The sequence below is a fragment of the Nycticebus coucang genome, chromosome 16 (genome assembly GCF_027406575.1).
Source record: "Nycticebus coucang isolate mNycCou1 chromosome 16, mNycCou1.pri, whole genome shotgun sequence".
Classification (NCBI taxonomy): domain Eukaryota; kingdom Metazoa; phylum Chordata; class Mammalia; order Primates; family Lorisidae; genus Nycticebus; species Nycticebus coucang.
The window spans coordinates 27,952,168-27,966,205 of record NC_069795.1 but is presented as its reverse complement, the minus strand read 5'-3'; the positions used below and the strand labels follow the sequence as shown (position 1 = coordinate 27,966,205).

Below are 14,038 nucleotides of genomic sequence, written 5' to 3'. Positions count from 1 at the left end.
GGTGTCTTCCTTGCTCTTCTGTCTCCCACCCGGCCTGTGAGCTGGCCAGTCAGGTCCTGTTGGTGCTTCTTCTTGTGTATTCAACAGCATATGGATATGTATAAATGTGGTGTAATTTTATGTGGTTCTGTGCATTTTTACTTTTCACACCTTAACCTATGCTACCTTTATTTCTGGATGGATTCTGTAATAGAGTGTTCTAATGGACTATCACTCACTTCACACAGAAGCCATAAAAGTATTTTGGAGACATAAATCTTATCCTGTTATTCCTAAATTTAACTGTTCCATGACATTCAGTTATACTCCAAATACAGCGAAATAAAAATTCTTTTATTTTTTTTTATTTTTAATTTAAATGAATTTTTTTTCAATTAGCGATAATCGTGCCTCAGATAAACCTCATTGGCTCATACTCATACTGCTACTATGCAAAGCTAAACTGATTTATTTTCGATTTAAGTATTGCCATGCAACAAGAAAAGAAAATTCTTAACAGGGCTTTTAAGTCTTTATAAAATTTGACTTCCTGTCTGATTTTTCATGTGACCTCTTTCTTCCTCCACCTAGCTACGCTGACCTTCCTTTAGTTTCTAAACATGCAAAAGTCTTTGCTGTCTTGAAGACTTTGTCATGCTATTCCTTGGCCAAGATTATGCCACAGCCCCCAACACTCTTGCCTAATTCCCACTCTCCAATCAAGAATGAGCTTAAATGTGGAAATCTCCCTTGCTCTCCACTCCACCACCTACGACTAAGTTGGCTACCATTTTTATACTTTCTTCCATCACAGTCTCATCACACCTGTAATAATTGCTAGTAGTTTGTAAGTATACATGCAGTGGATAGGTATGATGTCTTTCTTCCAGATGGGCTGAGCATTGCTCTGCACAGGGACAGTGTCTCCCTTGTCTACATCTGTGTATATTTTCAGTGTTCAGCACAGCGTCTTGCCCTTGGAAAGTGTTTCTTGAGAAAATGTATACATATGTGTGCGTATAACTACGTATGTTTAGGTGTGCGTTTAATATCTGTAGCTGCTTGTGAATGTGTTTGTGTACATATATGAGCCAACAGGGAAAGTACACATAACTCAACTCATCTCAGGAACATAATCATTCAGTGTTACGGTTTTTAGGTTCAGGAGAGAATCCATACATACATATATACACCTACTTGTAGTAGCCCAGAGGCTGTTATGAGGAAGAACATTATTTAGTGTTCCCTTTTCTCATAGGTAAAAAATTTGAAAACACTGAAATGTTTGGTCAGTACCCACTTCAGGTCAATGGGTTCAAAGATCTGCATGAGTGCCTAGAAGCTGCAATGATCGAAGGAGAAATTGAGTCTTTACATTCAGAGAATTCGGGGAAATCAGGCCAAGAGGTGAGTTTAACATTTTCATTACTCTCTTTCTTCCCCAGGTCTTTCTTATAATGCTGTAATGCATACTTTTAAGTTATATGCCTCCCTAATAATAGAAAAAATATGAAGAAAAATGTTTGGATTTAATTATGGAAACTTAGACATTTTCAGGAAACCTGTACAATCAATATTGTCAATCTATTTAATCTATATTAAATTCCGATTTAAATAATTTACCTTGAAATTTTGGGTTAAAATTGTCCTAGGACATTGTTCAGTCTTTTTAGACTTTTCAGTTAAGGTGCCAGCCATTAATAGCATGTTAGTTCTGAAAATAAGAAATAACTGATATTTAGGGTGGATTTTATATAGGCATATATCGAATATTGTTGGAATTTGTTTTGGCAATTTCTTGTAAAATTGCTGTATGATCTCATATAGAAGAACTTGCTTTCTTAAGAAATAAATTCAAAAAAATATTGTAAATTTATTTATCTGTCTCCATTAATCTCATTCTCTCTACCCATCTCTGGGTCTTTTCCCCTCTCTCTAGCTGCATTTGTGTGCTGTTCATCTATGTTTTTATCTGTGAGTGAATGTTCGTACCCTAAGAGCAAGCAAAGGACAGATCACATGCCCCCAAACCAGCCCGTTACTAAGCACTTGCTTATAGCTATCTGTATGGTAAGCTCCACGTGTGAGGATAGGAATCTATCTGTGTCGTTCATGTCCCTACTGGTAGGATGGTGACTGCAAACATAATGTTTATTGAATAAATTAATGAAATGTGTCAGTGCTTATCAAAAAAGTTTCTGAGGTTTTTATACTGAATAGGTGCTTAATAATGTCTCTGTTTATCTGGAAAGAGACTGGATTCTTGTTTCTTTGAGAATAATGTGCTTTTATCTGCATTTTAAAAAATATGATGTGATTAAACTTTTTCAGCTCCATCCTCATTTCCTTTTCTTCTCCCACATACCTAGACACACTTTTTTTTTTTTTTTTTTTAGCAAGGAGGAGTGCATATTTCAGTGGTTTTTCTCTCTACATCATACATGGTACACATCGTGACTCTCAATAGGTGCTGAGTCCACACTTCAGTGCGTCAGATCAGATTGTAGGACAGGGATATGGCGCCTGGATGGAAGGACCCCACAAGTGATTATGATATAGAATGATAAGAAAGAATGCTAAATTTAGCTTATTTATTTTGTTGACTGAAAAATAGATCTCTAAAGGTTTCAAAGGATCCCACAATGGAACAGGAACTTTGATCTGTTTGCTGTTAAGTAAACGATGATGGGTTGGAGCAGGCAGGCAGGGATGAGATTTTCCTGGTTTTGTCTGAGTAGCTTGTATGTGAAGTACACTATGTTTGGCTTACTGATAAATAGTCTTTCTCGCCTATTCCTAGATTTTAAAAATTGTCGATCTTACATAGAATCTGAATTTCGTTATTTATTTAAAAGATCCTATTTTTGTCCTGAATCTTTTTATTGGCTTCATATGTTCAATGCCCAATGATGAAGTTTGTATTCTCTGCCCAGATTTTCCCATCTAGGCTAAGGAATATAATAGTTTGTTATCTTTTCTGAATTTAGTGGTTTCAAAGCAATCTTAGTAATAGCAGATTTCATTACCTGTGACTCCTGTTATCAATTGCCTAGATTTACCAGAGGCCATAATTTCAACAAGAAGAGACTGTGACTGATAGCATAATTTCTTACAAGTTTTTAAGCAATACTTAAGTATAGTCTTCTTTCATTATGTCCTTCAGAATAACTATTTTATTTTTTCTTAAGACTCAATAAACTAATAAGTAACACTGTAGGCTATTTTTAAATGGACATAATGGACAATAATAGCTATTTCCTCACACTACTATTTACTAAAAGATGTGGGTTTTATTTTGGCAAGGAAAGTATCTCTTTTGCTGAAATAGCTATGGCCAACTAATACAGACCTCCAGTCTCCAGAATTGCCTATGTTAAAACATCCAAGGGGGCTGTCAGAGTTCAAATTGCCATAATGATATACCTGGAAACAACTGAATAAATTAAAAAAAATTATGCAGTGTAAGTACTTAGAAAATATTTTTAAATCACAAATTTTAAATTTTAATCAAATGGTATGCAATTTGTAGATGAGTCAGACTCTCCAGGAAACTTGGAGGTATTTTTGATTGCCCATTGGAGGAAAAATATTTCAAATAGTAAATACTTCAGTTCTGGCCCGAGTATTTACTACTAGTAATATGTTGTATTTTTTCTTTTTAGTCTGTTGCTGGGCATATATAAATATTTGTATCCGACTGTTTATGCTGTCCTGAGATGCCTTTTTTCCTCAGCAGTGTATCAGGATTATCCTTTCATGACAGTATATGGCTTTGCATCAGTCTTTTTAAAACCTGCATAAGGTCATGTAGTCTGTATTTATAAATGCAAATTTATTTAATTCTTTTGGAAGGCAGTAGTTAAAGAATTATTTCAAAGGATGTTTTTCTATAAAAACACTTAGGAATGAATTATAATGCATAGAATCTTTGGGTCACAGGCCACGCTCATTTAAAAATGTTGGTACTTTTAGTGGGGCATAGTGGCTCATACTTCCTTGAGTATCATAAAATGGAGTTAAGAATGCTATCGTAAGGCACCAAAAGTTTTTTTTTGTGTGTGATGTTTGTCATAATGTCTTAATTCTTAATAGTAATTTTAGATATGGATTAGAGCTAACTGAAAAATTCTTGACAGTGGTATGTGAGATCAATAAAACTAAGCAATGTTTGCTCACCAAACTGTAAAACTGAAAAAAATGTTTCTGATTTTAGATCTTTTATAACTTCATTTTATTTTAGGTAACATCCATATAAAAAAAAAAAATCTTGAAAGCCTAACTTCTCCAACTCAGAAAATCTCGGTTCAAGTACTCATTAGCATTTTGAGATGGAGAAGTAATATTAAATAACCACTTACTTTTATTTGCTTTAATTAGAGAAAAGTAGCAAATTTCAAGATCCTAGACAAGTTCAATTTACCAGGTTTGTGTCATTCCTGTTTTTTTGGTGTTCAAATTTAAATTAGTATCCTTACTAATGTAATACAATATGACTTAGTGACAGGAGCATAGTGGCATTTTGTGGCATTTGAGGTTGTCACACACAATATGATAAACCAGCAGTTTCTTTTTAAAGCAGCACATTGCATGGCTTATAATAAGCACTTGGAAGTATTTGTTACGTTATTTAACACTTCTGTTATTTGTTAATTTACAAGTTCATTAATTTTCCTTGCTCTTTAAATAATGTTTATGTGTAACTTGAGGCTATTATATGGAAATAATTTTTGAATTTCATGCCTAATTGAACAGATGCCAAAATGTATGTGTGGTGGGGTGGGAAGGTGGAGGGAAGGAGATAATAGCTATACTTGTCACTATTTGGCTCATGGCAATGAGGTATTTAATTCTTTAAACACTGGTTATTTTAAAAGATTTTAAATATAATTACCACAGTATAAACTTTTTGTTAGTGATAGATTTTTTTCATAAATTAGTATAAAGTCCAGTAGGAAAACTAAAGTTAAAAACAGAAAAATGTCCTTTTCTAGTTTTTTACTAGGAGATTTGTGATCATTTATGCTATAAACATTCTACCTTTTTAGCTGGTAACAGTGGCTCGCACTTGTAATCTGAGCACTGTGGGTGGCTAACGTGGGAGAATAGTTGAGGCCAGTAGTTCAAGACCAGGCTGGCCAACAATAGCAAGACCCCATATCTTTAATAAAAGAGGTCAGACATGGTGGCATGCACACCTGTAGTCCTGTCCACTTGGGAGACTGAGGCCGGAGCATTGCTTGAGTCTAGGAGTGAGAGGCTGTAGTGAATTGTGATGATGCCACTCCAGTCCAGCCTGGGGAAGAGAGTGAGACTCTGTCTCTAAAAAAAAAATTTTTAATAAATATTGTTTTCACTTTAAGTACTGTACCTTATAATTTACTTTATCACAGGATTTTGACAATGTGTTTGTTTGAATATAACTACTGTTATATTTAATATTAAATATATATAATATTAAATATATATAACATTAAAGAAGATAGAAGTATTGAAGTATTAACCTACTAAATCGTGATTTTAACCAGTATCTTTTTCTTTCATTTAGAAATTATGATGTAAAGAATTATCATGGAATAATGATAATGAAGGTACTTGTTAGAAATAAGATAGTTGTTAGAAGAGTTTTCTTTCTCCTGATTGGATGTTATATATATTGTTGGAATTTTCAAGTATCAAAAACCTTTAGGAAAATGTTGCGCTATAATTACATTGTGTACCCATTATTTGTAATATCAGCATTTAGATGATGTGTATAAAAATGTCAGTATTAACATTCTGTGCCTCAAATTGCAATGGAGAAAACAGAAAGGTCATAATTAAGGTTTTTTTCTGTTGTTTTGTTTTCTTTCAGCATTGGTTTACTGAATTACCACCTGTGTTAACGTTTGAATTGTCAAGATTTGAATTTAATCAGGCATTGGGAAGACCAGAAAAAATTCACAACAAATTGGAATTTCCCCAAGTTTTATATTTAGACAGGTATGATTTGGTATAGATACAGAACATGATTCAGTTTTGAAAAAATGGTTTAGTAAGCAAGTGAAAAATTACTGTGTTCAGAGGAAAATTTTGCTTAATTTCTTAGAATTAATCTTTTCCTTTGTATAATGTATCTCATACTATTTGTAAAGGAAAATGGAGTGCATTCTTTATTAGAAAAGTATAGTTACTGAGAATAATGCTATAAGAAAATAAAAAGATGAGATTACTTTTATAATTTAAAATTCTATTAGAATTAAAAAAATAATGTATTTTGTAGTATCCATCTTATATTTTATAAAATTCTGACCAAATTGATGTGTTGTAGTGGTGACTAGATTTAATATTACATTTACTTTTAAAATATTGGCTAATGATTATTATTTTTTTTCTTGATAGATATATGCACAGGAACAGAGAAATAACAAGAATTAAAAGGGAAGAGATCAAGAGACTTAAAGATTACCTCACAGTATTACAGCAAAGACTAGAAAGGTATTTAACTTTTCAAATTTTTTGAGACAATATAAGAAATCATGTTTTTAGTGACTATTAAGATTTTTAAGTTGTTGTGAGCGATTTATAATTCTACAAGTATACCTATATAGTCATTCTGGATTGATATTTTGATTAGTATAATTTGAGTTTTGTTAGAAACTAAAAATCTATAGTTGATTTGAGATTATTTTAACATTTAAAATTAAATCTCCATTGTCAACCGGCAGTGCTCTTGGTGCTGAAAATAGAAAGTTATAAACAAATCTAGTGTTGAGCTTTCCTTTTGCTTGAAACTATAGATTGTGCTTGAGATTTCCATTAAAATAAATGGAGCCTGGTGTGGTGGCACATGTCTACAATCCCAGTGGCTCAGGAAGCTGAGGCAGAAGGATCACTGGCGTCCAAGGGTTTAAGTCCAGCCTGGGCAATATAGCAAGACACTGTCACTAAAAATTAAAAAGTGAAAAAAATTTAAAAGGATGTTAAAATGAATGGTGGTTGAGTTCTTCTTCTTTATGCAGAGGATACATATTTGGACGCCTACCAGGGCCTCAGAAGCTTCATAAAGGAGGAAGTTGGGTCAGGTGTAAGATGGTGTGTGAAGGAACCCTAGAGAGAACATCTGTGTGTGGAGGGAGCAAGTGCCACCTAAGGTTGCTAGGTGAGGGTGAGGCACATGTTGTCTAGAGTTTCAGATTATCTCTGAAAGAAGCAGAGTCTAGACAGCCACATGTTCCACAGTTAGGCAGAAGTCTGCACCCGGAAATGGGGCCCAATAGACCCCAGTTTGCAAATTCTGAGTTAATACCTCTTTCCTTATTTTAGCATTCATTTGCACATTAATAGCTTAAAACTTTTTATGTTTGTCTTATTTTAGTAATTTTTATTCTTAAAAGGTACCAGTAATCATACTGAAAAATGATTAGTGGCAAAAAGTAAGAGGATAATATATGTCTTACTCATGAGACCAGATCCCGGTTTTAATAATGAGAACAGTCTCAGGTGATGGTGCTGTTAGTTTTCATCTTCTGATTGAGTTTAAATTTAAACAGCTTTTAAAAATTGAGCAGTGTATAAACTCATTCACTCTTTATCACTTGTTTTCCTTCCTTTGGAGAACATTTCATTTACTTTTTGCTTGAACATGTATTCAGTTTTACCGTCTTCATTTGAAAGCAAGTGAATTTTATTGTTGAGGTAGATTTATTGAGGTATTGTATCATGTTTTATAAGAACTATTAGTAGAAACTCAAATGTGCTGTCTGTGCACATAAAAGCATTCGCACATTTTATGGTTAACAGGTACTTAAGCTATGGCTCAGGTCCCAAACGGTTCCCCTTGGTCGATGTTCTGCAGTATGCCTTGGAGTTCGCCTCAAGCAAACCCGTTTGCACATCCCCTGTGGATGATATCGATGCCAGTTCCACTCCTAGCAGCTCTGTGCCATCACAAACGTTACCAAGGTAAGAGTCTTCCCATGCCAGAGACTGCAGCGTTCCCTGTGTTGTAGATTAATGTAATTCATGCCTTTAAAGATCGTGTAAAATGCACGTCTTGATTTACTTCAGCAAAGTCTTAAAAAGAGTAGATTCACTTAGAGGATTGTATGTCTTCTGGGAATTTTATTATTATTTCAGTAGATTTTATGTTTATGGATTGAAATGTTAATATTTTTTTCCCTTTCAGAATTATACTTTTGGTTATTTTGGTATGTACTTACGTAAGCTTCTACATTGTATGACACATGAACATAATACTGTTAAGAGTTTGTTTCTGTGATATAAGCTAGTAAGTACTAGCAGTGGAAAAGTCCTTATAATTTCATCGTACATAAGATTTGTTGTTCTCTTGAATAGATTAAACTGATTTTTATTCTAAAGCTACAAATTATTCTAAAATAAGAATCTCATGGCGGCACCTGTGGCTCAAAGGGGTAGGGCGCCGGTCCCATATGCTGGAGGTGGTGGGTTCAAACCCAGCCCCGGCCAAAAACCACAAATAAATAAATAAATAAATAAAAATAGTAAAAAGCAAAAACAATAAAAATAAAAAAATAAGAGTGGCTATGTGAAAAAAAAAAAAAAAGAATCTCATTGGATATTAGATCAGTCCATGTATTTCTTTCTAAATTATAAGCTGATTTGATGCTGTGTGTTTATTGCTACTTTGTCCAGAACTTTAGTTTGAAGAGTTAATGACCAGTACTCTGTGCTTTGAAAATACAGCACAACAGAACAACAGGGAACTCCTTCCGAATTGCCCAGCACGTCACCTGCATCAGTAACTGCCATTTCATCGAGATCGGTGATACACAAACCCTTCACGCAGTCCCGAATACCTCCTGATCTGCCCATGCACCCAGCACCGAGGCACATAACAGAAGAAGAACTTTCTGTGTTGGAGAGCTGTTTACATCGCTGGAGGACAGAAATAGAAAATGACACCAGAGGTAAGAAGCACCTCATAGCATAGCCGCCAGCACCTCAGATGGGTATGTATGATGTTAAAACTGAGAAGGGAAATCACCTCTCGATTCATGTTTAAATATTATGGTCTTTTTCTTTTCTTTTTTCCCCCTATAGAAAATGGTTTATGTAAGATAAACTTGTTTGGCTTTCTATTTATATGATCTTAATATCAGTTTCACAAGGACCAAAAGATTTTCCCTGGATTGCTTAGCTGATTAATGACATAACAGATGGTCTTATTTTCTAGCGTAGTGGTCTAAATTTATATTAAACTAGTATTCACAGCTACTCTACTGGTGAAATGTCACACATCAAGTTTGTACATATCAATTATGTGCTTAACCTAGTGTTTGCACAATGAAGAAGTTCAAGTGACCACAAAAATTTCTTTAGGATTAAGAATTAGAAATGTGAATTTACCTGATCTAACAGAAATTTCCAAATATGATTTATGAGCTCAGTGTCAGGCTATGATAGAGTTTTAACTGGCATGCAGCAAAATAAGAAAAATAAGGACAGTGCTCTGTGGGGTGTGTGGGATGGGTGTGTGTGTGTGTAAATTGCCATCTGTTCTTTCTTGGAAGGAACACTAATCTGTCCTTTATTCAGAATAAATTATGTTGAATTCAATCTCCTTCCTACTTTTCTGTTGTTAAATATACTTTTTAAGAAAGTGAAGTGATGTTAATATTTTATGGTGGATTTTATTACATCTTATTTTACATGTCAAAATACCATACCCTATTATCATCTCCTGATTTTATACTGACTGTTGACTGTGAATAAAGGAAAATGTAGGAACTGTTTGATACTACATGGTTGGAGCTATGTTGAACAGTTATTGATTGTTGGATTTTTTATGACCAACTGCACCCTTTATAGACTGTATGTGAGTACACAGGGCATGATGGTGACTAACAGTTAGCTTTAATAGCCAATGAGTAAAGATTCTCCTTAGTATTTTCCATATGTAAGAATTTTTTTTTTTTTATATTTTACCTCCTTCACAACATTAATTAAGCACATAGTATTTACTGAACACTGTGGTAGGTGTTGGATAATTTTCTACTGGGCATGGCAGATTGTTTTTATAAGATTACATTCAAAAGAGCGGAAGCTAGGAAGCTTTTTCACATCTAGGGAGTAGCATGTATGGAGGTTATACTTAAAATACTCTTTGGAGACAACTAACAGATGTGAAGCATTGAGTGCAAGTGAGAGGGAGGAATCAGGAGTGACTGCTTAGTTCACAGTGATAGGAACAACTCCATAGAATGTACTTTGGAAAAAGGCAAGCTGGTGGGCAAGCAGATTCCCACATGGGCGAGGAAGGAGAAATGTGATAAGTTTACTTTTGGACATTTTGAACTTGAAGAGCTTGAGGGACATTCATGTAACAAGGTTTTATATCTATAGTGCTATAAGTCAGGAAAGATTTTCTTCAGGATATTTGCTTTTGTTCTTTCATGCCTTACTGATACAATATTTGCTGTAGCTATTAATATTACTTTTTAAACTTCATTGAAGTGTTTTATCATGAGTATGATATAATTTATTTAATTTCCATATTGATACCTACTGCAAATAGTGCTGGCCTTCTACGTACATATTTATACACTTTTATAAGTAGGATATTTCTTAAAACTGCCACTTTGGGGTCCAAAGTGTATATATATAAAATTCTGGATACTATTTAAAATTATTCCTCTGAAACATTAAACAGTTCTGCTCTTACTAACTTCTATGAAAGAGCCGGTGTCTGAACATCCTTGTTATCCCTGGGTACTTTCTAATCTGTGGTAATCTGAGAGTTGAAAAAATGTTATTTTAGTGTACTGACTTACATTTCCTTAATTATGAGTGAAGTTTGGGTATTTATGTTTTTCTGTAAATTTCTTGTTTGTGATATTTTCCCATTTTTTATATTGAGCCAATTTGTCTTTTTCTTATTGCTTAGTAAAAACTTTAATGTATTATGGATATTAATCTTTTAGTATAGGATAGATGCTGCAGATACTATTTTCCCAAATTGCATTTGACTTTCTTTATGCTGGTTTTTGTTTGTTTTATTTTATTAATGTAGAGTTTTGTTTTTTTAAATGTTTTGGGTGGGAAGTTCTTATCTTTTCCTTTATGGTTCCTGGATTTTCTCTCAGGCTTAGATAGGACTTTCCCTACTCTGCAGTTACCTGTATTGTCTTGTAGTCTTTCAAGGTTTCTTTCTAATTGTTTTCAACAACTTCATAGTATGACGTGATGATAATATAATTTAACCATTTTCCTACCAACAGATATTTAGATTATCATTTTTTTTAAATTCTTATGGATAATACAGTTGTGTACATCCCTATCTCTGGATAATTTTGTAGGATTGTATTTACTGAAAGTATAAATAATTGGTGATGGGAGTCCCATAATTTTATTTTGATTAGTGAATATAGTGGATTTTTATTTAATTATACATATACAAGATATGTGGCAAAGTTATTTTATTTCATTCTTAAGTTCACCTGTTTTATAGCAGTATGTAAGGAGGTTTAGCTTTAATTTTCATTGAAACCTTCCTTTATAGATTTGAACAAAGTTCAGTTTTATTGACTGTGCACATTTTCTGAATAAATGATATTTGTTTTGGTTTTTAACTATGCATTTGTGCTGTATATTAATACTAAGAACTATATTTTGTTTTATATAGACTTCAAATATTAATGTTTTTAAGAGCAATTTTAGCAAATTTTCTTTATTCCTCTTACATGTTTGTAGAAAAACGTTTAGGCTCCTATATTTTATAAATCTCAGTAGAAACACACTTGATATTAATCATTAAATGACACCTTATATCCTTAGATTTGCAGGAAAGCATATCCAGAATCCATCGAACAATAGAACTAATGTACTCTGACAAATCTATGATCCAAGTAAGTGAAATTTTGAGCTAGTAATGAAAAATTATTTACATATATTTTATCTTTATATTATGTATTTTAACCTACTTCTTCCTTACATCTGTTATAAAATTTGTTATAAAATTACCCCCATTTGGATGGACTCTCACACTGTAGTTATTGCTTACCCTTTTTATTTTATAATAAGATTTATCAAAATTTTACAAAAAGGCCTTAATATTTTCAGAAGTGTCCTATGAGAGGAAATATGTGGTTGTTGAAGGGCATTAAGGTTCGGAAAGAGCTAAGGCTCAATATCATTTTAACTTCTTGCATGTATTATGTAATCCATCTTGTTAGTCATTAATTTATAATTGTTAAGGTTTAGACAAATTGTACTGTATATGAAACTATTTACCATAAGTTTTTTTTCAAAGAAATAACTTAAGTAAATCAACAAATACATACACAGCAAATACATTTCCACAGATTATCTTTTTAACTACCCACCTGTGTTTTATGTATCTTTAGAGTACTTCATTTCCCTCTCTTTGTTTTTAATTTTGTGGTTTCATTTTTTCAAAATTTAAATCCGAGCCAGTTTTTTCTTATTTAAGAAAAATAAAATAAAAAAAGGCTCACTTTGTTTCCTCCAAGTAGGTTGTTTATAGATTTGAAGGAATGTGGTGTAAGAGACTACGTAACTGTACTTTAACTCTTTTTCTTTTCACACGTAGGTCCCTTATCGCTTACATGCTGTTTTGGTTCATGAAGGCCAAGCGAATGCCGGGCACTACTGGGCGTACATTTTTGATCATCACGAAAGCAGGTGGATGAAGTACAATGATATTGCTGTGACAAAATCATCCTGGGAGGAACTAGTGAGGGACTCTTTCGGTGGTTATAGAAATGCCAGTGCCTACTGTTTAATGTACATAAATGATAAGGCACAGTTCTTAATACAAGGTAAGAATCTGAAATACATGGGAGAGTATATATTTTTAAATAAATAACCCTTTTATATGACTGTAGTCTGTGGTGTGATTAGATAAGTATAATTCACTCAGGGTAGTAGATACGATTAGAAAGTGCTATTGGGTTAATAAGTAGAAAGCTAAATCAAGCAGTGATGTGACCAGGGTTGAGAATTGGCATATTTTTGTACTCTTTAATGATTAAATGTAAATCTAACCTTTGTTGTCCCTGCTAAAAATCCTTTAGGAACTACATTCCCACAATGATTCATAGTTAAACTCCCTAGGAAACCCTACAAGGCCCGTTTTCTAGCCTCTGACTTGCTCTCCAGTCTCCTTTATCACCAGTGTCCATCTCAAACTTTATATACTTCACTGATACTTGAACTTCTTTCTGTATTCTGCTTACATTAAACTGTTTCACACATTAGTAACTGTATATTCTTCTGTGTTTCATTTTTTTGCCAGTAATAGTTTTTTTTTTGTTCTTTTGCTTAATTCTTGCTCGTCTGTCAAGATTCAAATTAGGCGTCATCTTTCCTTACATTCTTGTAGTATATCTCTGTTGGCCATTTATTATCATGTGTTGGAATTATGTATTGCCTTGTCTTAAACGCTCTGATCTGCTCTGATCTGTGCAAAGCCAGAAAAACAGAAAACAGAAACTGTGTCTCAGTTTTTTTCCTGAAATTCTGATACGTGTTTTGCATATAGAAAGCAATAAAGATGTGTTACAACTGATAAAATTAACTTCCTTTTACATGTAACAATTCAAAACTAGCTAGGTAGTCCATTTATGACTGAGTAGGTAAAGTTTATCTTTTGCGTGTGTAGTAGATATTGAGTAACTCTTAAAAATACCATTTATGTAATGTTTTAAAACATCTTGGTATGTGATTAACTTTTAAAATTGTATATTTATTTTTATGGCCATTCTTAACTTCTTCTGAAAGAAGCTGAAAAACAATTTTAGTTCTGTTTCAAGCTTCAAAGGTTATGAGTTACTCTCATGTTGAAAATTTTACTTCATGCGTAATCAGACATCTAGTGTTTTCTTAATAATAGCAAAAGTAGTATTATATCATTCTGAGAGTAGCAAAAAGTTTTGACTTTATATCTTGTCTCATTTCTACTCTTGAGATAAAAAAACAGAATATTGTCTATCATGAATAATCAAATATTTGTACCATTGTTTTTCTGAACATTGGTTTGAATTTTTAAAATATTTTTAGATATGGTAATAAATTCATAGGT

General features: G+C 33.1%; 1 protein-coding gene across 3 annotated transcripts in view; it reads left to right on the top strand.

The window, feature by feature from the left end:
• Positions 1 to 14,038, top strand: part of USP25 (ubiquitin specific peptidase 25) — a 143,509-nt gene that overhangs the window by 78,181 nt on the left and 51,290 nt on the right. For all 3 annotated transcript variants that reach the window (XM_053564917.1, XM_053564915.1, XM_053564916.1), the window contains 7 exons: positions 1,238 to 1,386; positions 5,831 to 5,958; positions 6,358 to 6,453; positions 7,759 to 7,920; positions 8,683 to 8,906; positions 11,773 to 11,843; positions 12,548 to 12,776. In XM_053564917.1, coding sequence (XP_053420892.1) covers positions 1,238 to 1,386; positions 5,831 to 5,958; positions 6,358 to 6,453; positions 7,759 to 7,920; positions 8,683 to 8,906; positions 11,773 to 11,843; positions 12,548 to 12,776 — 1,059 coding nt within the window. The remainder of the gene's footprint in view (positions 1 to 1,237; positions 1,387 to 5,830; positions 5,959 to 6,357; positions 6,454 to 7,758; positions 7,921 to 8,682; positions 8,907 to 11,772; positions 11,844 to 12,547; positions 12,777 to 14,038) is intronic.